The sequence below is a fragment of the Carettochelys insculpta genome, chromosome 4 (genome assembly GCF_033958435.1).
Source record: "Carettochelys insculpta isolate YL-2023 chromosome 4, ASM3395843v1, whole genome shotgun sequence".
NCBI classification, from domain to species: domain Eukaryota; kingdom Metazoa; phylum Chordata; order Testudines; family Carettochelyidae; genus Carettochelys; species Carettochelys insculpta.
In genome coordinates, this window is record NC_134140.1 from 113,025,988 (window position 1) to 113,053,324 (window position 27,337).

General features: G+C 43.2%; 1 protein-coding gene across 1 annotated transcript in view; it reads right to left on the reverse strand.

The window, feature by feature from the left end:
• Positions 1-24,704, reverse strand: part of BANK1 (B cell scaffold protein with ankyrin repeats 1) — a 296,463-nt gene extending 271,759 nt beyond the window's left edge. The window contains exon 1 of the mRNA XM_074991991.1: positions 24,557-24,704. Coding sequence (XP_074848092.1) covers positions 24,557-24,572 — 16 coding nt within the window. The 5' untranslated portion in view covers positions 24,573-24,704. The remainder of the gene's footprint in view (positions 1-24,556) is intronic.
• Positions 24,705-27,337: the final 2,633 nt, after the last annotated feature.

Here is a 27,337-nt window from a genome sequence, read left to right on the forward strand (position 1 = left end):
CTGAATTGGAATTCTTTTGCAAGTTTGACACATTTAACCTTGGGCTTAACAGAAATCTCAATTATCTTATGCATTACAAGGGCAATTTCCCCACATTTGATATCCACAGGAATAGCAACCATCTCACTTAAGTTACTTCTTCCACTGGTCCTATTAGTGATAGGTGACCCCTTCCTCTTTTGTCCTTCCCCTCCACCCAAAAAAAACAACATGGATTCTAATTGCCTTCTCCAATCTGAAAATTTGAAGAAGTGGGTCTTACCCACAAAAGCTCATCACTTAAGACAAATTTGTTAGTCTTTAAGGTGTTACAGGACTGCTTGTTTTTGTATTGCTACAGACTAACACGTACTGTCTTGCATGACCTTCTCAAAAACAAATTAGGGAAATACAACCTAGAGGGAGCTACCATATGGTATGCACATAACTGGCTGGAAAATGGTTCCCAGAGCGTAGTTATCTGTGGTTTACAGCCAAGCTGAAAGGGCATGACTATGTGAGAAAGAGTAATGGAAAAAGAGATCTGGGAGTCATAGTGGATCGCAAGCTATATATGACTCAACAGTATAATAATGTTATAAAAGAATCATTCTGGGATGTTGTAGCCATACGGAATCCCCCTGCTCTACTCCATCTTGCCTGCCCCTCTTAGGTACCTCAGAGCACACAGCCCAAAGAAACGGCACAGTCTTGGAATGTTGTGAGAGCACACTGTCCGGTGCCACACAAACACAGATGTGCTATGTCAGCATGACCCTGGACTGAAGAATGCAGATAAGGGGGCAAACAGACTAGCTGTCGGCCTCAGGGCTTCAAGCTGCCCTTGGCTGGCATCGATAGCTGATCTGCCTACACTTGGTCCCAGGAGGGAAACTTTACTGCCTGTGTGAAAGTTTGCCCCGTTTCTATAAATTTAGTTATCTCTGTCACTACAAATATAACTGCCTTGTAAGCACTGGCATCACAAAGACGAACCAGTACAATTGGTACCCTGAGATAAGGAAGAACCTACGTGCCCCAAGGGATATAAAGAGGGCCCTGGCAGCCTACTCTAAATGAGCTCCAATTTCCTGTGCCTGCTGGTCAGGTAAGGTTATTGCCTCCTGAGGATCTAGGGAACCCCCTTCCTCATACAGTTCTTCCCGAGGGATTCAGTGAACGACCTTGGCTACGCCGGAGTCGAAGGACGCAAGGGTGAGAATCATACCTGCAATGTTTCTTTTGTGCACATTTAATAGGAAGAGCTCTTTAGTCTGAGGCGTCTGGTCCTCAAACGGGTAACTTCCTCTAATTGACATGTCATTTGTAACATCCTACTATAGTAGCTAAGCAAATAGAGCAATAACAGTGTAACCATTAAGATTTTATCTAACTTCTCCTGCAACTGTAACCATTAAGACTTTATATAATTCTGTAACCATTAAGATTTTCATTTCTGCTTTGTAATAAATAGTAACCATGTTTAAGCTTCTAGTTGACTCCTTCTAGTTGCTGTAACTCAGCCAAACACAAACAAAGAACCTTAGCCGGTTTGGCTATATTCAGCCTGGTCAGTGATAAGGTGCAGTAAAAGCTGGGCGCTGACTCGTGCTGCCTCCATGGAGCAGACTCTTGGGCACCCGTACCCGGCCATCGGCTGACAGATGTATTAGCACAATGTTTTAAGCAAGATACAAGAAGGAATTCTTCCACTCTACCCTCCACTGATAAGACCTCAGCTAAAGTATTATGTACATTTTTGGATTTTGCCTTTCAGCGAACATGTAGACAAATTGGATAAAGTTTAGAGACAAGAAACAAAAACTATTAAAGATCTAGAAAATATAACCTATGAGGGAAGACTGAAAAAAATAGGTTCTGGTCTGGAGAATACTGAGAGGGAACACAAGAACAGTCTTCAAGTATATAAAAGGTTCTTACATAGAGGAAGATGAAAAATTGTTCTTAATGTCTGAGACTTAATGACCTCTTGAGGTGCCTTACAGTTCTATCATAAAAAACAGACCAACAACAAATTTAGTAAAGATCTCTAGCCATCAGAGGACTGAATTTCTAAAGCTGCCTTCCCAGGGAAGTAGTAGCAAAAGTTCTAACTGGCTTCAGGACTGAGCTCAATACGTTTATGGAGGGGATGAGGAAACTGTCTGCAGTGGCATATGGCCCATCAACAAGGCTTGTAGCAAACGTTCCCAAGGGCTGGAGATAGGGGAGGGTTCATAGTTATTACAGAGAATGCTTTCCAGAGTATATGCACAGTGCATCTTGCCCACATGATGAAGGTCTAAGTAATCTCCATATCTGGGATCAGGAATGAATTTTCCCCAAAGTCAGAATGGTTGATACACTGATATTTTTTGTGCTTTCCCCTGCAGCACGGGGCATGAGTCATTTGAAGATTAAACTCATGTAAATGGTGAATTCTCTGTAACTGGAAGGCTTTAAACTATTATTTGAGGACTTCTGTGACTCAGCCAGAGGTTAGGGAGCTATTACAGGAGTGGGTGGATGAGGTTCTGGGGCCTGCAATGTCAGACTAGATAATCATGATGGTGCTTTCTAACATTAAAGTCTATGAGTTTTATAACTATAAGCCCAGTGGTTAGGTGAGTTGTTTGAAATGCTTGAGTCCTAGGTTCAAATTCCTCCTCTGCCTGATTCAGAGCAGGAATCTGAACTCTTATCTCTGAAGGGAGTACCCTAACCATGGGGCTTTGAGAAAGATCCACCCCAGAACATCCCAATTTCTCTCACGAATTACTTAGACAAAATGGATTGCATTAATTAAATATTCCTTAGAACAAGTTAGTATCTTAACCACAAAGCATAAGGTCACTTTCTTGGGCCCAGTAAATATTTAAAATGGAAGGACTTCAAGAGGACAGACAGACATGTCAAAATACAATCTCTTGCAATAGATTAAGACACTCTCCTTCACTATTGCATCCTCCATTTTTTTTAAAAAACAAAAAGGCTTAGGTTGCTAATGCAAAGAAGGGTTCATGGCAGTGAATTCCAAGTGGAGGTTGGGTAGGGGACTCGGACCACATCTCTCTCCATGATATTTCCTAGTGGCTAGTTTAGGTGCTGAACTTCCTATATGAATCTATCCCCATTTCTAAGATTTGCCATCTCAATGTCACCTCTGAGTCTCTTCTTTCTTACCCCAGTCCCATACTCAGTCTCTTGCCAAATCCAATACCATCAGAAGTTGACCTTGCTTACTACACCCATCACTCAAGGCCTACTGTTGGAAGTTTCTTAACTACCACAACTTTGCCATCTTTGACCTTTCCATTTCACAAATCTTCCACATTCCTCTCATTATGTGGCTTTCCCTTTCACCACTCCACCTAAACCACGCCCTCCCTGAAGCTGTTCTTTAGCCTCATCACTTACACTATATTGACTCTCTTCAAGACTGTAATTTTATTCTCATTTCCTCCAACTTTCCACCTCACTCCCTCCACTCCTTCCCAATTCTTCACTTAATTGCTTGCTATATTTTTTTGCACACTCAGTTTCACGTCTCCTGTCATGTTGCCACTAGCATATGGCACAGTCCTCCTCCTCTTCCTCCTTCAAACCCACGATTGAACAGGAAGGGAAGATAGGGTGAAACCCACACATCATGCGGTTCATACTCACAGCTAAGGGATTATAGCCTTTACACCCCTATGCACCCCACAAAACAGGGTAGGGATCAAGAAAGCAGATAATGCAGAAGCACGAACTATCAACTCTGTGGCAGCTTAGATCACCCTCCCTATCTAGGGAAATTCTCACCTGGCCAGTAACAATTAGAATGCATCTCCTAACTGCTCTATAAGGATCGATCTTACATGAGAATCTCTCCTGTAAAGTTCAGCAGTGGGAGAAAACACGTATTTTTATGGGAACTCTGTCATCCAAAATAAATTGCCTTTCCCTCCCACAACTGAGAACATGCCCGAAGAAAATGGCATATGTAAGCCCCAATGCAGCAAATAACAGCATGCAGGCAGGCTGCTGTAATGCCATGGACCCCCCCATTAGTTTAAATGGGGCTGCATGTGAGATACCATGACTGGGGCTTTATCACTGAAGAGTCAGGTGTCCTGTGTGCAGGAAACCATTAGAAAATGAAGGCATACAGAAAACATCACAGTACAACAGCACATTGCTTCCTGCAGAGTGGGATCTACGAAGTATTTATTTCATGGAACAAATACAAATCCTTCCCTTTTCAGTAATCACTGCTACCTACAGCAGCTGCTACTCAAAGCACCTTCTGTTTTCAATTCATTATGAAGTATGGCCATGTGTATTGTATTAACCAGTGACCACTGCAATGATTCTTAAGAAAAACAAAGACACAATCACGGACACAGGTTGGAAGCCCGCTTGATGGAATTCTTCTAGAAACAGAACTCATGCTAGCATAGCCACAGTCTCTAATATAATAACCAAAAAATCAAAGCACAAGTCAGGCTTGGTCTACATTAGGCAGACAAATCGATTGCAGATATGCAATTCTAGTTATTGCAAATGCATAGTTAGAATTGATTCATCTGCAATCAACTGGCCCTCTTCACTGAGGAAGGTTGACTGCTGATCCCAAGAAGTTGATTTTGTGAGTCTCTAACAAGCAGACAAAATAGAACCCCAGAAGATCAACCCTGAGTGGGTTGACCTTTTGGGTAATTTAGACACAGCCTCAATATCTAGGTATCGTAACTACAGTAATTTATGCAGTTTCTATTGTCAGACAAGGGTGAAAAAGTTAGCTGAACCTAATCTTACAGATGAACTGTATGGAAATCATTAATGACTGTCTCCTCCCTTATTTCCCCCCCCCCACCACCAAAGAGACAGGACTATAGTGTTTACCAAAAAAATAAAAATATAATTTAACAAAATTGCAGTGGTGTGTCTATTGGTCACTTGTGAACTAAATTAAACTAACAACATTTTGTAAAGCTTTTAAACAGTTTTTATCAGAAAGCTGACTTCCTTACATAAAAGCCCAAATTAATTTGTGTCCTCATACAGTCACTGAAGAGAATACCACATGGGATTCCAATAGCGGAATCCAATAATTCCAATAATTTAGATATTATTTTTATTACTGTCCACCAGCTAGGGGGAAAAAAACCAGAATAACCGCACACCAAAAGAGCTAATCTGTAACAGAATCATAGGACTGAAAGAGACTGTGAGAGATCATACAAAAGAAAAAAAGCCCACGACCACCAATGAAAAAATAACAACTGGGGAGAAAACAATAAAATATTCTAGGTACTTCAAGGAACCATGAAGGTCTGGATAGCTTGTTTAGGGAAATAAATACACCTCACCTGCTACAATAGGATCACACACTAGAAGAACAGCAGTAATATACTTTGTTCTCGTTGGTTGGTTGGTTGATTTATTTTAAGAAAAGCAGTAAAGTGTACTGCAAAATGCATTGTCCCCAGGTTATTGTCCCAGAACTTTCTTCCTGGTGCTCTTCTTCAAACTCTCAGAAAAGGACTCATCCCCAGTTGAATTCACTGAATTTGAAGCATATTGGAGTACGCTCTCTGAAAAGCATTTTGCCCCCATTTTATTGTTTCTAGGATTTTTTGTGGTTAGATAGCTGCAAGATAATTAGGAATAATACTGAAGAAAAACTCACAAGTCGCTTTTCATGAAGCATAGCGTACATATTGAGACATGTATATGAATTAAAAGTAAAGCAACAAACCCTTCTAGGTTCACTTCCAGTATTACATTACATTTTAAGGCAGTACCTGCGCTCTTTGTCTAAATAACACGAGAGAGCCAGTCCTGTGAGGTACTGAACGTCTGCGCTTCCCACTGAAATCAATGACACCTGATAACATTTATTACCTTATCTTATACGAGACATTCTGCACTTCACAGTAGTTTCATATTAAACCAAGCTTCTCATGTCATTACTCCTTGAACAGCTAGACAATTAGACAGCTAAAAAGAATAACTTCTTAAAACCATCAGTTCTATTACTGTTTTTCTTTGCAGTCATACATTTTAACTCGTTACCATCATTACACTATTTTAGCTCAGCGTGGCCAAAGTAGGTCCTCAAGCAGCATTTGTGTAATCCCACTGCACAGTTATAAGTGGAACATACATAACTCTATTGACGAGGCATAAGGAGGAACAGAATTCATTCATATTCATTTGAGTTAGATTAGCAGGGAAAACAGACACAATAAAATTTATTTTTTCTCCTATCACTAAATTTAACTGATAAGACTCTTACTGTACAGAAGGAGATTTGTCCAATAAGAAAGCAGCCTGTTTACAGTCATTTTCAGCAAAAAATGTCGCTTTAATAATAGTTTTTAAAAGACTCAGTTTTGCCTAATAAAAATATAATGTCTGAACTGTTTGTAAACAAGTAAAACAAAATTCATAGACCACTATTTTCACACTTGAGTAAGGTTTGTACATCCACATTATGGCTTCTAAATACTTAGAGGCCTAAATATGGCTTTAGAAATTATTATATTTAATAATCAAGAATTAGATGTGTCTTACAGAACAACATGAAACTTGTGTCTTTATCTTTGCTTGTGTCTTTATCTCAGCAATTTTCACTGGCAAAAGATAGAACATGTTATTGTGAGAACATGAGTTTCGCAGGAGTTAAATTTCATGTTTTTTCTGTGACAACTGTAAGGAAAATAAACACTAAAACTGTAATGTAAAAATCATCTCAAATATTCCCAATAGTCATTCCTCAGTTCCTGGGAAAAAATGACCTGTCTTTTACAAAAACAGCTGAAAATCAGGACTCAATTTATTTATATTTTGATTTGTGCAATGAGATTTTTGGACTTTTCACAACTGTGTATTAGATGTACATCTTGTGTCCTCAGATGTAGTTTTTAAAGGGAGGTATCGTTTCCTATCACCCTTTTCTATCTGAAAGACAAACCAAAACGTTGTTGGGGTATGTAAGGGTTAAATAAAGTCCGGGTAATAATTCTATGACAATACAAAGATGACACTGTCCCTATTGATTTATAGATGTGCTTTGCTAACTCTTCTAGGCCTCGAACAAGATAAGCCACAGCTGCACCGAGAATATAACTTCTAATGGAATATCCCTGTGTTTAAAATTGTGTTCTCTCCCTTCTCCCTCTGCCTTCCATTCACTTGAAGAGTGTATTCAGGGCCATAACTCCCCGCCCCCCGCCACCAGTGTAAACTGCTGATTCAGGGAGTTTGCGCCGAAAAAACTGCATGCTTCACCTAGAAGTGCTGTAAAACAGTAAACAGGGGTGGGCATATTAATATTCATCATATGGCTATTACTATTCATTTTATGGGCACTTAAACAAGGGTTTGGAAGCTGTAATAGTTAAGTGTATTTGCATACTAACTTGGATAAAAAATATACCTATAGTTAATTTGGGACTCACTCAGTTTTGCAATCCAAGGTAGAACGAGTGCCTGCAATAAAGAAGTCCTTCTACCTTATTTGCCTCTGTGTCCCCCTGCTTTTTTTCTTTCCAGCAAACTTCAATTCATACATTATACCAAATTTCTGCTCAGATCAAATTTTCTTTAATCAGTGACTGTCTGAAGACTCTGTGTTTCAAATGTCATGAATGTTATAATGAAGTCCATAATAAGGTTACACACAGTGCCACTTGCCAGGAGCACAAGATTTAGGGTAAGTATCCTGTATGAGGTTTGCGATAACAATTTTTATACGGCTCACCATTATCAAAGGTCTCCCAACATATCAGACTACAAAACGTATGAGACACGCAATATATCTGAACAGCTGTCTTATAGGAATATGTCATGCCATTTTAATGAAGCATTTCTCCTTCTTAGCTGTTGAAAAATAGGCAGAGTTTGTCAATGAAACAGAATTGTACTAAACTTTCATAACAGATTAAATGACAATAATATGGCAGACTTCTACAGGACAATTAAAAATAAAATTGTCCTGAATGTTTTGTATTAATAGGAAAGGGTTTTGCCGCAAAAAATGTAAAAGCTACTTCAAAAGCTTCTGCAGAAAATATTTTTTCTCCAATTCAGACATTACAGACCAGGTTTGATGCATTCAAGTCCAAATTAGATCTAACTTCTTCTAAAATGGTTAATCTTGAGCAGTGAACAGAATCTCAAGGGGGGAAAAAGCCTTTGGAAGTTTTTGATAAGATTACCAAGTTACAAAGACAGAATGTAAGTATGAACTCTTTAAGTGAAATTTAGATTAAAGATACTAGGCCAGATCCTGATTTGTTGAGAAAACAGCATTCTGCAATTGACTTCAATGGAGCTATAATGACTTACAGCAGCAGTGAAACTGCTGTAGGCAGGAAATTTGAAGCTATGGGAAATTTTATGAAACACGACAACAGCAGAATTATTGGAATTCCTGAAAATAGCAGTGGTATTGAGCTTTTAGCATTTTGCATTTGATGGATTTGAAATCCCATTCTGAGCTAGATTTGTTGTGTATGTTAATTAAAAAATGCCCTATTTTTGTGCTAGAAGTTTTATTTTAACTTTCAGACCAATAGATGAGTGTGAATGAGTTACAAATTGGGTATGGATATTACAATATTATATTACGGTACCCTCCTTAGCCTGTCTTCCCCCAAAGTAGTTCTCCAGATGCACGTAAAGCCATTTAGGCTAATATAAACATGGTTTCAGTGCATTTGGTATCACTTAGGTCCATAATGACTATTCGCACACGGAAATGGGAATCTTTCCACTGACTTCAATGAGCTTCAGCTCAAACGTTAAATCATTACAGTACCATATGTCTATTTCTAGCAGAACTGGGTTGCCAGGCATCCGGTTTTCAGTCAAGGAACCTCTTTGTGCAGCCCCCATCCTGAAAGCCGTGGTCACAACGCCCATTCACGTGGAACCACAGCTGAAGAAAACTGCAGGAGCGGCCTCTGTGGGCTTGGGCAGTACACAAAACCACCTGGCCACCCCACCGCACAGGAGCCACATATACAAGCCACTTCCGGGAGCCACAAGGAACCAGGGGAGGCATGGAGCCTGCTTTAACACTAGGGTGCTGCTGCACAGGAGCCACCTAAGCTAAGCATCACCCAGCTAGAATCCAAACCCCCTGATCCAAGTCTGCAACCCTTGCTAGAGCCCACAACCCTTCCTGCACCCTTATCTCCTTCCCCAGCATTCAGTCCCCTCCCACACCTAAACCCCCTCCTGGAGGTCCCAACCCCTCCTGCACCCCAACCCCCTGCCCTAGCCCTGAGCCCCTTCCTGAACACCAGAATGCTCAGCTTCACCCCAGAGACCCCTCCTTCATCCTCCAGCCCACATCCCCAGCTAGAACCTGCACTCCCTCTGACACTACAAATCCCTCCCCCAGCGTAGCACCCTGGGTTTGCAGCCCTAACCTCTTAGCCTTGGTCCCACCCCAGAGGCCACACGCCCCAGCCAGAGCCCTCACTCTCTTCTGTAACCCAATTCCCACTCCAGCACAGTGAAAGTGGGTGAAGGTGATAGAGAGGGACTGGTGGGGGTGGGAGGGGTGTTGAGTGGGGGCAGGGCCTTATAGAAGGGGAGGGGTCTCTGGAACTGCATGGGGCAAGAGCAGGGGTTGACAACCAAAATAGCAAGAAGAGCCATTTTTAACAATTCAGTAATAAAACAAAACAAAATCAGTAGATCAAGAGCTGCAATGCACGTGAATACGAGATAATCCTTAATAAATCCTTAATAAATAATGTCAAACCATACTTTTTTAAACCCTAGTTTAAGAACAGCGCACACATGATCTGTAATGTGATACGTTACTGTAGAACAGTCACAGACTTTTACGTATTCTATTTCCTCACACTTTATGTATTTGTACCACTCTCTACCTGACTTTCATTCCCAAACCTTCTCTATCTCTGGAGGACGCTAAGGGGAGTTATCCAATGCTGCGAGATCACATATCGAGTCCTTAAAGAGCTGCATGTGGCTTCGGAGCCACAGGTTGCAGACCCCTGGGCGAGGGTATTCAGTTTCGCATGATTAAAAAGTTGGCCACCCTAAACAGAACTCGGATAGGTTAGAGACTTTTTTTAAAATTATGTTTAAATCGGTACCGTTGAATACAAAGTTATGGCTCCAATTCCACTAAGTGTGTGCTTAAGCATTTGGCTAAACGGGCCCATACATAAGGATGACAGTGTGCTAGAAAGTTCCACACTACTTGAGTAGGATTAACTGATTGGTCTTTTTTCTGTGTAAGTGCCCATGCACACAAACACCTGATTAACGTTGCATGTGCTTCTGCCATTGCTGAAGATCTGGGCCTGGCCATTTGGATGCTATTGAAAACACTGACGCCTCTGAGAGGGAAAGAAACCCCTAACAGATTGGTTCTGTTCCTACAAATATCACCATCAGCAGTTGCCATCAGATAAGTACACCAAATTGCACAGCAGAGCAGGTAAATTCAAATATCTCTGTAGAGAGTGATTAATAGAGTGTATTTACCAATTTTAAATCATGTGCATTTTACAAAGAAAGATAAAAAGAACCAGAAATTGGTCCCTGACAGTTCTATTGCATGTATGATTTGCTTACTTAACTACAGTGACATTTTTGAATTAATACAAACTTCAGTACAATCAGGAGGATGCCACATTTTGAATGGGCTGACAGGAGTGCTGCTTGCTTGCTTTTATTGCTTTATTGTTAAACTAATTAAGTCCTGTACCTCTTTTTAGCCTTCTATTTTTACAGAAGAAACTGATGTTGTTTAAAGGCTGAGCCTTCTGATTTCCTCAGTCCTTCTTGTTGACCTTGTTCCAGGCACAAAATTATATTGTTTTGTCATTTAACTAACCAAGTGTAAAATGTTTCTTGGGTGAATAAAAACAATAATAACCAGACATTGTGAAAATACAATGTAAATATTTTTCAATTCTATAAAATTTAAGTCTAAGGCAAAACAGAAAAATCTTTTTAAAATGTTTTAAATTGAAAAAGACATTACCACTTAAAACTATTAAAGAGAAAAAACAGCAGTCATGTAGCACTATAAAGGCCGCATCTACACGTGCACGCTACTTCGAAGTAGCAGCGCCAACTTCGAAATAGCGCCCGTCACGGCTACACATGTTGGGCGCTATTTCGAAGTTGAAATCGACATTAGGCAGCGAGACGTCGAAGTCGCTAACCCCATGAGGGGATGGGAATAGCACCCTACTTCGAAGTTGAACGTCGAAGTAGGGCACATGTAGACGATCCACGTCCCGCAACATCGAAATGGTGGGGTCCGCCATGGCGGCCATCAGCTGAGGGGTTGAGAGACGCTCTCTCTCCAGCGCCTGCGGGGCTCTATGGTCACCGTGTGCAGCAGCCCTTAGCCCAGGGCTTCTGGCTGCTGCTGCTGCAGCTGGGGATCCATGCTGCATGCACAGGGTCTGCAACCAGTTGTTGGCTCTGTGGATCTTGTGTTGTATAGTGCAACTGTGTCTGGAAGGGGCCCTTTAAGGGAGCGGCTTGCTGTTGAGTCTGCCCTGTGACCCTGTCTGTAGCTGTTCCTGGCACCCTTATTTTGATGTGTGCTACTTTGGCATGTAGACGTTCCCTCGCAGCGCCTATTTCGACGTGGTGCTGCCCAACATCGAAGTTGAACGTCGACATTGCCAGTCCTGGAGGACGTGTAGACTTTATTCATCGAAATAGACTATTTTGATGTCATTACATCGAAATAAGCTATTTCGATGTAGCGTGCATGTGTAGACGTAGCCCAAGACTAACAAAATATGCTGTTTTGTTTTGGTAGCATACAGACTAACACCGCTACCTCTCTTATTATTAAACAGATGTGATCTGTATCCTATAAGAACTCTGTTCACAAACAGTGATATTTTTCAAACATTTTCCTTTTACTAATAATCAACTAACTTGGGTACTATTACTATTTGATCCACCAGCTAACCTTCCTCCATTCCATGGAGAGCTTGAGCAGAACACTGTGATATAATGGTAGCTATATTATTTCTGTTGAACAAAATATTCAAATATATAGCAAGTGGAGAGCTATACTTATTATTTATGCCTATCACAGTGTTTGATCCAGACTAAACAGAAGTACACATAGTCCTGCCCTAAAGAACATAAAGAGATTACCCATAGTCATAAAGTGACATGTGTAAGTGTTTAGGAACCTTAGAGTGTGGGGACAGCCTCAGTGTTTTCTGTTTTGTGTGTTTGTTTAGGAACAAGGGAGATTGTTAGTGTACTTGGCTAATGTAAATATTGGTTTATGTTTTATTTGCTTTTTAGTGTTTACTTCCTTCCAAAGTCATGATAAATTGCTTTTATTTAATAGAAACAGTTAAAGAAAATTTGTCTCTGATAATAAAGCCATTTGACCAGGCCCTCTGGGTACAAGAGCAAAGACTGTATAGGCAACTTTCTCTCTCTCTCTTTATTCATGCCTATCCCCATATTCCTATGCTATATTTGAAAATTGTAGAGCCAATTCCATAGACATCAAAGGGAAGAATAGAGAACATGTCCAGGAAATGAGTGAGCTGGGGCTAAAAAGGCTAGAGTTTTCTAAAAACTGAAGAGTTGGGAAGCTGTGAACCAATTCAGGCAGACTTACGATAAAAGGAAAATGACCTGATTCCTTCGCATAGTATCACAGAGGTAGCTGTGTTAGTCTGTAGCTTCGAGAACAACAAGAAGTCTTGAGGCACCTTGTAGACTAACAGATATTTTGGAGCACAAGCTTTCGTGGGCAAAGACCCGCTTCATCAGATGCATGAGTTGGGGGGTGGGTTCAGAGGGGTATTTAAAGAGTGGAGTCCCAGTAAAAGGGAGGGCCAGAGCTGACAAGGTCTATTCAGCAAGGTGGAAATGGCCCAGTATCAATAGCACTTATCAAAAGAGGAAAAAAGAAGTCAGATCAGACGGGGATGTGAGCCTTTGCAAATTTGACTCTATTAACCAAGGATTAAATAGAGACTGGGAGTGGCTCACAGCTTACAAAAACAGCTTCTCTGCCCTGGGTGTTAATAGCTCCCCTTTAGACTCTGACAAAGTGTTTCCCAAAGTTTGGTCTGCAGCCCAGTACCAGTCCTTGGAAAAAAACACCAGTCCTCAGAAAATATACAATTATCGCTACGTACTGTTATTACTGTGAATAAATAACAAACTGTGAAAAATTATTCATTTTTCATTTTTTATACGTGTTTACATTTTTGGGCCGCAAAAAAAGGTACTGAAAAAAACGGGGTCCCAGCTATATAAAGTTTGGGAACCCTGCCTTAGTACAATCGATTTATTGTCAACAAGGAGTCTCAATCAGCGCAAAGTAGCTCAAATACAAAACCACTTAGCACTGAGACGTCAGCAGTGCATTTCAGACTATTGTCAGTCTGGCTCTGCTGATGTGGTATAATTGTTGGAACTGGTTGAAACAGGAAAAAATTACAGATTCCACTGCCCCAACCTCTCTTCTTAGTAAGCATCCCAACTAATGTCCCCCTATGTTACTGGGTAAATATTTGTAATATTGACAGATCATCCAGGAGCTGAGTTTTTATAAATTTTCTTGTTGGGTTCAGTTTATTTTTAAGGTATCATTTACCAAGAACAAATTTCAAGTATTAAATGTCTGAGTCTTTATTTGCTATTGGCCTTAGCAGCAACATTAAGCTACGGGCCATGTCAGGCAGGCAGCATGAAGAAACAACCAACCAGTCAGAGAACTCAGAGGCACAAGTCCTAAGGCAAATACACTTCTTCCAGGAGCTCTGTCTCCAGGGGAATAGACACTGGGCCACCAGGGAAGAATTACAGGAGTTCCTTCACAGAGCCACATCACTGTAGGTTCATGTCTTCCAACAACTTCTGAGCAGGATGGCATGTTGTTGGTGTAAGTGCCAGACACACTTGAACCTGTGATCTCTGGAGCTTAATGCATAAGCCTCTACAGTTTGAGCGAAAAGCCAGCTGGCTCTCCGCTAAGGCTGTAGAGAAGACTCATTCTTTCTTTCTTTCTTTCTTTCTGTAAGTGGTCTAGGTGTCACTACCCGGGACATTGAACCACACCCAGTACATGTGTGGGTTAGACAAGTGCTGCCTAAAGGATCACGATAATTGCCACTGTATCAGGATATTGCATAGAAATTCAAGGAGTTGTAAAAGCCCATACGTGACTCGTACAATGTACTGTACATTCATATTTGAATTACTGTCTGAAAGAATTATGGTCTTTTGATGAAGATGTTACACTGGAATTGTGGGCCCACTTTCTAGCTGCCAGGTACTTCCTCTACGATTTTGGACGAATCATTTAAGTAAGGATGTCACCTTTCACTTCAAAAAATAAACCAGCACAGTCACAGTTTTTCACATGGTATTATGGTCTCCTGATAACTCTGATTTCAGGTTGCCTGAAATGTTTCAGTTTTCATTTTGCCCCTTAAAACATTTTACAGTGGGGTTATATTGACATACATTTTTTCAAGACAATTTGTTACACATGAATAAGTTGTTTTGTGCACCAACATTTCACTCCTCATTAGGCAGCAAGCACACACTTCAAGCCTACATGAACCCCTTTTCAGCATTCCACAACAGAGGTTGTTATGAGCTCTCCTGAATACCCACCAGGCCCTACTTCAAGCTGTTTTTAATGTCCTCTCTCTGAATTTGTAGCATCTGAGGGGTTCTGTTAGCAAAAATAAACTAGAGAAAGGTCCTCTCCTCATTTCATCATAAGAGATGGAGAGATGAATGAAGGAAAAGAAAGGCAAAGATGGAGTCAGCCCATTGGCCTTTGTTATCAGCAGTTCTGCTGTATTTAATTTAAGTCTACGTCCAACCCCTCCTCTTGGAGCAATCTACTTTACAATTTATATGTGCAACTCCAGGGGCTCTGAAGCCGCAACTACCTCTCTCTGGGCTGCTCTCTCTCTGTGGTTTGCAGTCTCTGAGACATAGCCATCTTCTTCCTGTTCAGAATCAGCAGCCCTTCCTGTGGTAAGTTTTTCCTTTTTAAACTCACCACTACCACTTCCAAGCAAAACAAGCCTTAAAGATGTGACTCACTGCTGCTGAATGAGCCCAGAAGAACTCATTAATCTCCACTCCACCAGAGGAGGGTTTACTACTGCACACACAATAAGCTCAATCAACATGCCCACTTATTAGAAAATATGCACTGCTCCAAGAAACACGGAGATGTCACTCAGGAGTCAGAAGGCGGAAGTAGTGTCGTTAGGTCACATTAATAAAAGGGTTTGTGTGATTTTTGTCTTCCATATGAGTATTTCACAATGTGAAAAAACACTGTCCCCAAGTGCCTTGAGTTTATGTTTTTAATGAAAGGTCAACTCATACATGTGATCCAAAGTGACAACTTACTGTCCCTCTGACCATTTTTGGCCTGCTTGTCAGAAGAACCCACAACTCTATGTGAAATTAATAGGAGCCATGGTGGGTTAGCATATCCAAAACTTGGGCCCCAGGTATCGAAGGCCGGGCACTAACACACAGTCACACAGAACAACTGGATGACTGAAAAATTAGGTCTTCACATATGGTGTTATGTCTCAGGAGTGCCATTTCCTGCTACATCACATCCAACATATAGCTTTTCCTATTCCTCCACTCAACTAAATCTCACATCCAAGTATTCTTCATCCCACATCTTGAATACTGCAACATTCCTCCCTGTGGCCTTGAGAAATGCAAGCCTGCCTTTCTCACAGCCATTCGGACCCACCAACGGCAGTGGGGGGCAGTTGCCCCTTGGCTCGGCCTTTCAAGAGGGCCCCAAGCTCCAGCCACCATTGCTGCCAAGGTAGCAGCATCAATGTCCAGAGCTCTAGGCCCTTTTGAATTGCCACAGCAGTGCAACTCATGCTCAGCGTGGCTGGGGGAAGGGAGAAGGGGGCTGCACCTTGGTCCCTGCAGCACTGAGGCACAAATGTCCTCGGCCACACTCCTTCTGTCATTGGCCCCAACCTTCCAGGCACTGAGCCCGGCCCCTCCCACCTTGCCCCAGGGCCTATGGTGGCTCGTAGTGGCGCTGCAGCCATTCAGAATGCTGCTGCAAAAAGAGTTTTCCTAATTCATAGCCTTGATCATGTGACCCCTCTCAATGAAACCCTCCACTGACTCCCTTTTCTCCATGGCACCAAACATACGCTGTCTGTATTTACTTTCAAGGCTCTTCATTGTCAATCCTCACCCTACCTATTTTCCTTCTTTCCTACCAAGCTTTGATGTTTGCCTCCAAATGATCCATGATGCCAGAGTCCAATGCCAATTTATAGTATATACTGTGTTGTTTTCATATTTAATGGAACATGTTTTCCTTTCCACAACCAGGCTGATTTATTTTAAAGGAAATCTAAGTTTCCAGCCAATTGGGGTGGTTTCAACATATGAGAAGCTGGGTAACATCTTGGATGGAGATGAAATTGTCAACCTCAACCTTTAAGTATCAGGCTTGGAATAAATAGTTTTCAATCTTTAAATCTCAATAACATTTTTTCCTTTCATCCAAAAAACCTATCAAAACGTTTTCATCCTTAAGAAGCAAAATGTATAGAAAGGACATTTCTAATACACAAAACCCCTTTGGGTGTAACCACATTGTGTGCATGTGTGAACGCACACCACAGGATCTTGTAAAAATATTCTTTTTCTACTATACTCAAAATTATTCAGAATATATGATTATCCAATAGTGTGATATTATTTATGTATCTTCTATAATGCTCAATCTTTACCTATTATATTTTGAATGAAGTGCTGAGGTTTATTTCCTATTAATGCAAACATTTAAATTAAATAAAAAAATAAAATACTGGAAATACATATTGGTGTTTTCTGCAATTTATGAAATACAAAAAACAGCTATTTCCAACCCTACCCAATGGCTATTTCCCCTGTAGGATAAACACATTCCATTCAAACAATCAATTATAATGACTAATTTCTGTCAAGTGGGAGACAAGACATGCACTTTATATAAATAAAGAATACATGATGGCTAATCTCTGTGATGACATTTATCTTTGTGATTGTGGAGAAGAATTATAAATCAAGTATGGTATCAGCACTAGCAGATTATCCTACCTCTGCCTCTCCCTGAAAGTGAAGACAGATACCGTAAAAAAGTGCTTTGGTGTGCTTGGTGGGAGAAACGTGTGACAGCAGCAGTGGCTCTGGGGCAGCAGAGGGGGTGGTGGCTCTGGTGAATTGCAGGCATTGATTTAGAGCAGGGGTAGGAGGGTCTGGGGGTGCCTGGCTCTGAGGCAGGGGAAGTGGGCAAGGCTAGGTGATAAAACCCAAGAGTCCTGGCTTCCAGCCTCCCTCCACTAGACTCCCACCCCACCCCTCCAGGATGTCGGGGTGGGGAGTCTACCTTAGTATTTGGAGCAGGAGGCTGAGACCCAGGACTCCTGGGTTCCAGCCCAGCAACTGGGTTCTATCCCACTGGGGGGAGTCTAGTCTAGAGCTTAGGGGCCTGTGAGCCAGGACTCTTGGGTTCTATTCCCCCTCCCTCTGCTTTAACCACTAGATATCATCCCCCTGCTGGTGAAGGTTTGAACCCTGGTGATGGTTCCTGGTGGGGGAATAGAAATCAGGATTCCTGGCTCCCAGCTTCTGCTCTAACAGCTATGCTAAAGTCCCACCTAACATCCTGGATTGGGGGCGGGGGATGGGATTCTAGTGGAGGGAGGCTCGGAGCCAGAACTCTTGGGTACTATCACTAACACTCCTTCCCCGGGAAAGGGGATGGGAGTCTAGCCTGCTGGTTAGAACAGGGGGGCTGGGAGCCAGGAATCCAGGCCTCTAACCCTCCCAGAGAGGGGTGGAATTGTAGTGGTTAGAGTGGAGGGAGGCTGGGAGCTACGTCATATGCCCTTCGACACTCCATACAGGCGCCCCACTGCTGAGTGGGAGAAGCAGGTGGTGGCAGTGGCAGCTCTGGGATGGAAGCGGTGGCTGGCTGACTCTGGTGAATTGCAGGCATCAAGTTTGAGTGGAGAGGAGGGCACCAGGAGCTGGGGGTACCTGGCTCTGGGGGAGGAGAAAGGAATGAATGGGGTTAATATATTGGATGTGCCATGAAATTACAAGTGCCACAAGGTGATAAAGGTTTCTGAGCATTGTCATAAAAGATTGGCCATTCATGAATGCTTTATATACGCTAGGTACAACACAACTGTAAACTCTTTCATATGCAGCATTCTATTGTCCAGAACTCTCAAATAACCAGCATTTTAACAAGAAGTAAATTTGAGTTACGTTTTCCATAAGTACAGTATCATGAAAGTAAATACAAATAAATACAGTAAATACAGTTTAAGTTTACAGTGTACGATACAACTGCTGTAGGTAGATAAAGTATTCTGCATACATTTGTGTTTGTTTTTTAATATCTAATCTTGTTTTTCTTCAGTGTTATGCATTGCTAGATATACCTATTACCCAGAATATTTGAATACCCAGCAACTTTTTGGTCCCTGGGCTGCAAGATATGAAAGAGTTTACTGGAATAAAAATTGTTAGTCTTTAAAGTTCTACAGGACAGCTTATTATTTGTGAAGCTACAGACTAACACAGATACCCTTCTGAGTCTATCACACTCGGTACAGTATGTTTAGTGGAATTTGCATTAAAAAGTTTGAGTTTCCTATGAAGTGACACCTTGCTGTGCTCCTATCTACTGCTACAGACCAAACAATTTTCACACTCTGACTTGGCTTCAAAAACAATAATGCAAATCAATTATATACACAGCACTACTATGCAATAATGTCCAAAGCCCCCTCGCTCTGGAATGGAGGCCACAAGATCCATTGCTAGGAAAACCTGCTCTCTCTACTACTGCTGTGAATGGCCATTGGATTACAGTAGCCCTCTCTAGCCTGGACATGGCAAATTCCTTTATTCACCCTCAGATATTTGCTTATTATTAAACCCAGAGACCTGGCGTGGGTGCTGGACCCAGAATTTGAACTCAGTTGCAGTGGCCTTTATTAAATGAGCGCCAAACTTTGAAATCAAGAGACCCAAGGCCCATGTATAATTGCACATCTACACTTGTACATTCAACTAGTACAGTAGACTCTTTTGTATCTGGCAGTCCCGGGACCAAGACATTGCCGGATACATAAATAATCTAGATAATACAGAGGTATACCTAGCAGTGCATAACACTAAAGAAAAATAAGATTAGATATTAAGAAACAAATAAATGTATGCAGAGTACCTTATTTACCAACAAGAGTAGTACTGTACACTGTCAACTTATACTGTATTTATTTGTATTTGCTTTCGCTATATTGTACTTATGGAAAACAACTAAAATTTGCTTGATATTTAACAAACAATGCTGTATATATTTTAACTTTCACTATACACGTACTGTGCTTACATGAAACAACTAAAATTTACTTAATTTTATTTCACCACTTAAACTTTGCTACGATTATGGTTATTTGAGAATTCTGGATAATAGAATGCTGGTTAAAACAGAGTTTACTGTACCACCCTATTGTGTATGCTTACATACTTAACTAATCATTTGCATTTGGGAATATTTAACTGTGTGCATAATAATAGTAATTATTCATGCATACACAGGTATGTAGTTGACCATATATGTGTATTCATGAAAAGCCTCTACTTAAAAAATAAAACTGCTTGGCATATTTGCAAATGAAAATTGATTAACAGGACCACATCCAGCTATTGCAATATATTAATAAGAAAATTAAACTTTTGTGATAGATAGCCCATGGCTGAGAGTAAGGAGATCCCGGAGTTCTGATCCTTGCTCAACAACTGACTCACTATGTGGTCTTTGGGCAAGTCTTTTTGCCTTGGTCTCAATTTTCTCATCTGTAAAATGTGAATATTATATCTACCCACATGACATGACATGTCATACACTTCTGGGTGACAGACCTGTTCTTCCCTATGAACAGCCACCCAGCCTCAGGAAAATTCTCACATGCAACCACATGCCACACCACAGAAATACTAATCCTGGAACTTTTCCCTGCAACATGCCCTGTTGCCAACTCTGCCCACATATTTGCACTAGAGACACCATCACTGGACCTAACCACATCAGCTACATGATCAGGGCTCATATTCCTGCACTTCCACTAATGTGATATATGCCATCATGTTTCAGCAATGCCCTTCTGCCATGCATATTGGACAAACTGAAAATCACTTTGCCAAAGAATGAATGGACACACATCACACATTAGGACTCTGAATGCACATAAACCTGCAAGTGAGCATTTCAGTTTAGCAGGTCATAGTATCCAAGACTTAATGGTGTGCATTCTAAAACAAAGAGACTTTAACAGCAGATTAAAGGGAAACATCTGAATTGGAATTTATTCTCAAATTAGATACTTATTCACCTCAGACTCAACAACGATATCAATTACCCTTATGCATTACGAGGACAATTTCCCCACGTTTGATATTCCCAGTAATGCCAGGCAGGCTATTTAACTTAACTGACACTTACATAAATGTTTTTCCTTCCTCCCTCCCCACTTTCTTGTGTTCTAACTAGCTGATTGATCAGTTTTTTATACAGTTTTTCCTATTTTTCTTTTAAATTCTCTTCATCTCATTTGTCAGTTATTACAATTCTCCAAATCTGAAGAAGCTGGTCTGTCCCACAAAAGCTTATCACCCAATAAATTATATTGTTAGTCTTTACGGTGCTACTTGTTTGTTTTATAACATACAGTAAATAGAGTTGTAACTTTCTAATGCCACAAAACCGAACATCTTTGTCTCACCCCCGCCCTCCCATAGTCCATCTCCCCCACTTCACTTTCACCACATTAGAGCAGGGAGTAGGGTGCAAGGGGAGGGCTCCAGCTAAGGTTACGTGCTCTGAGGTAAGGCCAGGGATGAGATATTTGGAGTGCAAGAGTGGGCTCTGGGCTGCAACCAAGGGGTCTGCAATGTGGGAAGAGGTGCCGGGGGCAGGAAATGTCTGACAGGCCCCTGCAGCTCCAAGGCTGGGTCCAGGGAAGCTCCACACAGCATTGCCCCTGGAACTCCCACTGAGTGTGGTTTGAGGCTAGTAGGAGCCGTGTAATCAGCACTGGGCGGGGGGGGCGGAGCCCTAGTCCCCCATACACTGAGAAGCCACAGGGACCTGCTGACCACTTCCTGGAAGCCGCACAAATTCAGGGCAGTAGGGTGCCTGCCTCAGCCAGACTGCACTAACAACTGGACTTTTCAGAGCCCAGTCGGCAGTGCTGACCAGTGCTGACACAATCCCTTTGCAATGAGATTTCCAGACAAAAACTGGATGCCTGACTACCCTAACAGGAGAGCCTCACAGTTACAAATACCTCAGGACTGGAGGTTGGTCATATCTCTGAAAGGTTTGTAACTCTGAACAAGATGTTACAGACTTCAGCCATGAAAAGTGGGGGGTTGGGGCTGCAGTTGTATGGAGGAGTCAGGGCTTCTGACCCCGGGGTGCCCTGGTCTGGGTGGAAGGCTCAGCATTTCTACCTTGTAGGAGCACTAGAGCTCAGTGCTTTAGACCGGGGGGGACCCTGCAGCTCATGGCTTCAATCCTGCAGATCTGTCCCCAGCTTCTACCCAACAGTGGGTTCCAGGGCATGGGGCTTCAGTCTCACGGCACCAGTCTCAGCTTCAGCCCCACAGGGAGTGCTGGGGCTCCCCGGGCTCTGCTCCCAGTTTCAGCAGCGAGGGGGACATGGGCCAGGAATTAGACCTATAGCTATGTGTGGAGGGCTGGGGCTGAAACCAACACTCCCACCGGTGCTCAAAGCAGGAATAGAGCTGTGAGGCTGAAGCCACGAGCCCTAGCAATCTCCCTATGCTGCAGAGCTAAAGCCAGGAATGGAGTCATGGGCCTGAAGGTCCCGTCCCCATAGGTCTAAGAATGTGAGCCCCAGAAGCTCCAAGACCTGCCTCCCCACTGGTTCTTATCACACCCAGCTATTACGCTGATTCCCAAAAGAGCGACATCCTCACAAATTCTGGCCTTCATCTCTCTTGTCTTTACTCGTAAGATGAGGGTAAAAATATTTTTCTGTCTCCTAAAGCTGTGAAAACAGATCCCTTCTTCTGCCACAGACTTGATATGTGACAGCAAGCAAGTAATTTCAACCCCATTTTTCACAGTCACTAATTGTGTTTCTCATTTTCTGGGTGTCCAATTTAAAACACCTGAAAATGACACCCCAGAAGTGCAGCTGGAGAGTCAATTCCACTTGAAATGAATGGGAGATGTGAATATTGATACCTTCCTCATTAAAACCAGTGTGGTCAATTTTGGGAGTCAATGGGTGCTAAATTAGAATCATGATGCTCTCCTGATTTGCTGTGGTTTTTATTTTTTATCAGGTTTCCCTTCTGTAAAATGGAAATAATAATATTTGAATGCCATAATGATGACCACCATAAAAAAGGGCCATGAGAACATGAATAATTCTGCATTCAGTGCAAAATTTGGATGCTGTGCAAGCCATTGGCATTGACTCCAGGTGTACTCTGGGACTAGAGCACCCAGGGGAAAAATCAGCAGCTTTCCATCCTTTCTCCTCCCCGTACCTCTCACCCATTGGCAACCCCACTAACAAACACCTCCTCCTTCTCCCACTGCCTTCTGCCTCCCTGTGAACAGCTGTTACACAGCATCCAAGAAGCTCCAGGACGGAGTGAGAGGAGAAGGGCTGGTGTGCACGCAGGGGAGAAGGTGAGGAAGAGGCACCACATGGTTTTGGAGAAAAGGGTGGAATGGGATAAGGTAGGGGTAGGGGCAGAGCCTGGTGGAGAGAGTGTGGGTGTCAAGTCCATCCCTCCCTGGCTGGAGAAGAAGCCAGCAGCTATGCACGCAGTAAATAAAGCTGAAGACCACAAATTGAATTATGAGCCTAAAAAGAAATATTGATTAAACTGCTCTGATCAATGAACACTGTCTATCGTGTATAGTGAGTGAATTGGAAAAATAGTATAGAATCATCTAATTAAACTATGTGACAATGCACTTTCCAAGGACCCAGAATTTAAACTGCCCATTCTACCTTACTTTTAGTCTTTCCTAGCTTTCAAATGCTTCACTTTGCTAACCTAAATTTGGTAAGGTACTTGGACGTTGTTTAATTTTTTCAGTGTTTTTTTTGTGCCAGTACTTTCCGATACTTGGTATCGGCACCTCACCAGTTCCAGCCGCAGGATTGGCTGCGGGGTGAGGAAGGGAGAGGGGGGTGCAGTGAGCTAGCAAAGTACTGTCTCCTTTTTTTTCTTAAAACCAAAAATTAAAACAAAAAAACACTGATTTTTTTAACGTAGGATACATAGGTTTAAAGTCGAACTAACAGATGGGTCTGGGGGAGAGAGGGAAGCAGTTTTATAAAATCAGAGATATGGCTTGTGTTGCTAAACAAATATGAATAATAATGGTAGGCCTCCAGTAAAGTGATTATTAACATTTAGTCTCAGAGGGGTAGCCCTGTTAATTGGCAGCTTCACAAACAACAAGCCGTCCTGTAACACCTTAAAGACTAACAAATTTATTAGGTAACGAGCTTTCAGTTGACACTAACCAATTAAAATGTCCAAAACAAAATATATATTATTAATATTAATATTATTAATAATATTGTATACATATAAAATATTCTTGGGAATCAATTGAAATACATGATGAACCTGAGTGTCATACTTTCATTGTGGTCTAGTTTTTATGGGCCTAAGATCCAGTCTTTCATTTCAGTACAAGTAGAGGAAGAGCTCTGCACAGCTTGAAAGTTCCTCTCTTTCACCAACAGAAGCTGGTCCAGTAAAATACATTACCTGGCCTGCTTTCCCTAAAAGTCGTTTTGTCCTCAGCGGGATGTTAACACCCACATGCAGGTTGTGTATATTTCCAGCCACACAATTCTCTCGCAGTAAAGAAATTCTGGGTTCTAGTCCCACGGCTGTTCACTGCTTAACGCACATACCCCAGTCGCGTTCATTTTGTTGAATGAAACAACAAGCTCTTTGGGAAACAAGCAACGACCCTCTTCCAAAAGTCTTACACTACAAACTCCCTTTTCAAAAGAGGGGTTTGACCTGTTCACTCCCACCTTGGACCCTCTGCGAGATACAAAGGTGGGCTTCGCTCGGCTCCTGCTTTGCGGAAGGAAGCCAAGCAAGTCACACACAAGTCAACCTCCGAGCACCACCCCGGGCTCCCACAGCGCACCAGCTCTGGGCGGGTGGGTGTCCCACGGGCAGGGCTTGGGGTCAGAGGAGTGGCTCTTTCTGGGCACGAGCGGGTGGCAGGGGCTGAAGGGGAGCAGGTCCTGGCTCCGCACCCAAAGGGCGCGCGGGGTTGGGGGCGGGGAGTGATGAGCTGCAGCCGGGGTGAGGGGACGCCGGGCCGACGCGGGGCTGCTGCAGCCCCGGCTCCACGCGCCAGGGAGGCAGAGACTGACACACGCGCGCGCGCGCGCGCCGGTGGCGGGCGAAGGAGGAGCCCCCGATCCTGCCCCCGCCCGCAGCCCCGACCCACCTGCGGGGCGCGTCATGGTTCCGCGCTGGCGCAGGGCAGGTGGCGCCCACGGCCGGGCCGGGCCGAGCCGGCGGGTGGCTGCGGGTCGCGTGAGGAGCAGCCGCGTTCCCTCGCTCTCTTCCTTGCCGCTGCCTGCGCGGAGCCCTCCCCTCCCGCGCGCTGCAGAAGTGAAACTCTCTCGGCCCCCTCGAGCCGGGGCGCCGGCTGGCCGGCCGGCCCTGCTTCCTCCTGGCGGGCGGCGGAGACAGCGCCCTTCCCCTCCCGCGCGTGTAAGCGCCGGCCGGCCGGCCGGCCCCTGCCTGCCCTCGCCGGGTCGGCTACGCGGACGGGGCGGGGTTGTGGGAGCCCGGAGGAGATTCACGGCGTTGCCTTGTGGCAGCCCCCGGGGGAGGGGGGAACGTGCCTCACTTCACCACTCTGCTGGGTTAGGTGCAGGGGTGTAACGGGGGCGGGGGGGCAGCATGACTGTCCCGTGCCGCATCTCAGGCTCATCAAACTGTGGCCACGTGTTGCTGTTTTGGTAGATGTTTCTTCACATAGGGGTTCGCAAGGCTTTACAGGTGCAGACTGATCTCCTTACACCCGCCGAAAGGTGTGTGTTTGGTTTTAGCATCTATACATCTATACACCTGCCTGCAGCGTCTGGTGGTGGGGATGACATTCTTTGGGGCAGCGGCGGGAAGTGGGGCCTTACATAAAAAGTTTGCTGTGGTTAGAGCACCTTCCTTTCAGCTGTGCTCGTTCGGTTCGGGCCTTCAGGAAATAAAAACACAAAGGGCTGGAGGGCGGTATAGTCTAACAGATGCTTGGAGCATAAGCTTTGGGGGCAAAGATCCACTTCAGCAGATGCATAAGTGCCCTCAGGCAGGCTTGAACCTGGGAGCGCTAGAGCTTAGTGCAGGCATCACAATAGCGTGAGCGGAAAGCTAGCTACTGGTCAGTTTGGGCCCTAGAGAACACTAGCTCTTCTGCTCTGAAATTGTCTCGCTACTACTACCTGCGAGAGTTAACCACACATCACCATGTCGGTTACAGATGCATTTGACGAGGGGGTCTTTGCCCACGACAGCTTATGCGCCAAAATATCTGTTAGTCTATAAGGTGCCACAGAACTTGTGTCAGAGAGGTAGCTGTGTTAGTCTGTAGTTTTGAGAAGAACAAGAAGTCTTGTGGCACTTTATAGACTAACAGATATTTTGGAGTATAAGCTCTTCATGCACAAGTATTTCAGATTTGAGGACAATACCTTCAAATTGGTGGCACTGCTACGGGCACCCGCATGGCCCCACAGTATGCCGACATTTTTATGGCTGACCTGGAACAACACTTTCTCAGTTCTTGTCCCATAGTGCCCCCCTCCACCTGCGCTACATTGATGACATCTTCTGTCTAATAAGATGGGTGAACTGGAGTACCTCATATCAAAGGAGGAAGTTGACATAATAGGCATCACAGAAACATGGTGGAATGAGGACAATCAGTGGGACACTATCATACCAGGATATAAGTTATATTGGAAAGACAGAACAGGTCATGTGGGTGGTGGAGTGGTACTATATGTGAAGGATAATATAGAATCAAATGAAGCAAAAATCCTAAAGGAATCAAAATGTTCCATAGAATCATTATGGATAACAATTCATTCCTCTAATATGAATATGGCATTAGGAATATATTACTGACCACCTAACCAGGACAGTGATAGTGATGCTGAAATGTTAAGGGAGATTAGAGAGGCTATCAAAATAAAAAACACAGTAATAATAGGATATTTCAATTATCCCCATATTGATTGGGTACGTGTCACCTCAGGATGGGATTCAGAGATTAAATTTCTTGATGCCTTAAATGACTGCTTCTTGGAGCAGCTAGTACAGGAACCCACAAGGGGAGAGTCAATTCTTGATCTAGTCCTGACTGGAACGCAGGATCTGGTCCAAGAGGTAACTGTTACTGGACCGCTTGGAAATAGTGACCACAATATAATAACTTTTAATATTCCTGTGTTGGGAAGAACACCGCAGCAGTCAAACACTCCGGCATTTAATTTCAAAAAGGGGGAATTACACTAAAATGAGGAAGCTAGTTAAACAGAAACTAAAAGGTAGAGTAACTAAACTAAAATCCCTGGAAGCTGCATGGAAACTGTTTAAAGACACCATACTAGAAGCCCAACTTAAATGTATACCCCAAATAAAAAAACACAGTAAGAGACCTAACAAAGCACTACCATGGCTTAACAGCCATGTTAAAAAGGCAGTGAGAGAGAAAAGGGCAGCTTTTAAAAAGTGGAAGTCAAATCCTAGTGAGGAAAATAGAAAGGAACACAAACACTCCCAAATTAAGTGTCATAAGCTACGTCTACACGTGAAGCCTACATCGAAGTAGCTTATTTCGATGTAGAGACATCGAAATAGGCTATTTCGATAAATAACGTCTACACGTCCTCCAGGGCTGGCAATGTCGACGTTCAACATCAACGTTGCACAGAACCACATCGAAATAGGCGCTGCGAGGGAACGTCTACACGCCAAAGTAGCACACATCGAAATAAGGGTGCCAGGCTGCCAGGCACAGCTGCAGACAGGGTCACAGGGCGGACTCAACAGCAAGCCGCTCCCTTAAAGGGCCCCTCCCAGACACAGTTGAACTAAACAACACAAGATCCACAGAGCCGACAACTGGTTGCAGACCCTGTGCATGCAGCATGGATCCCCAGCTGCAGCAGCAGCAGCCAGAAGCCCTGGGCTAAGGGCTGCTGCACACGGTGACCATAGAGCC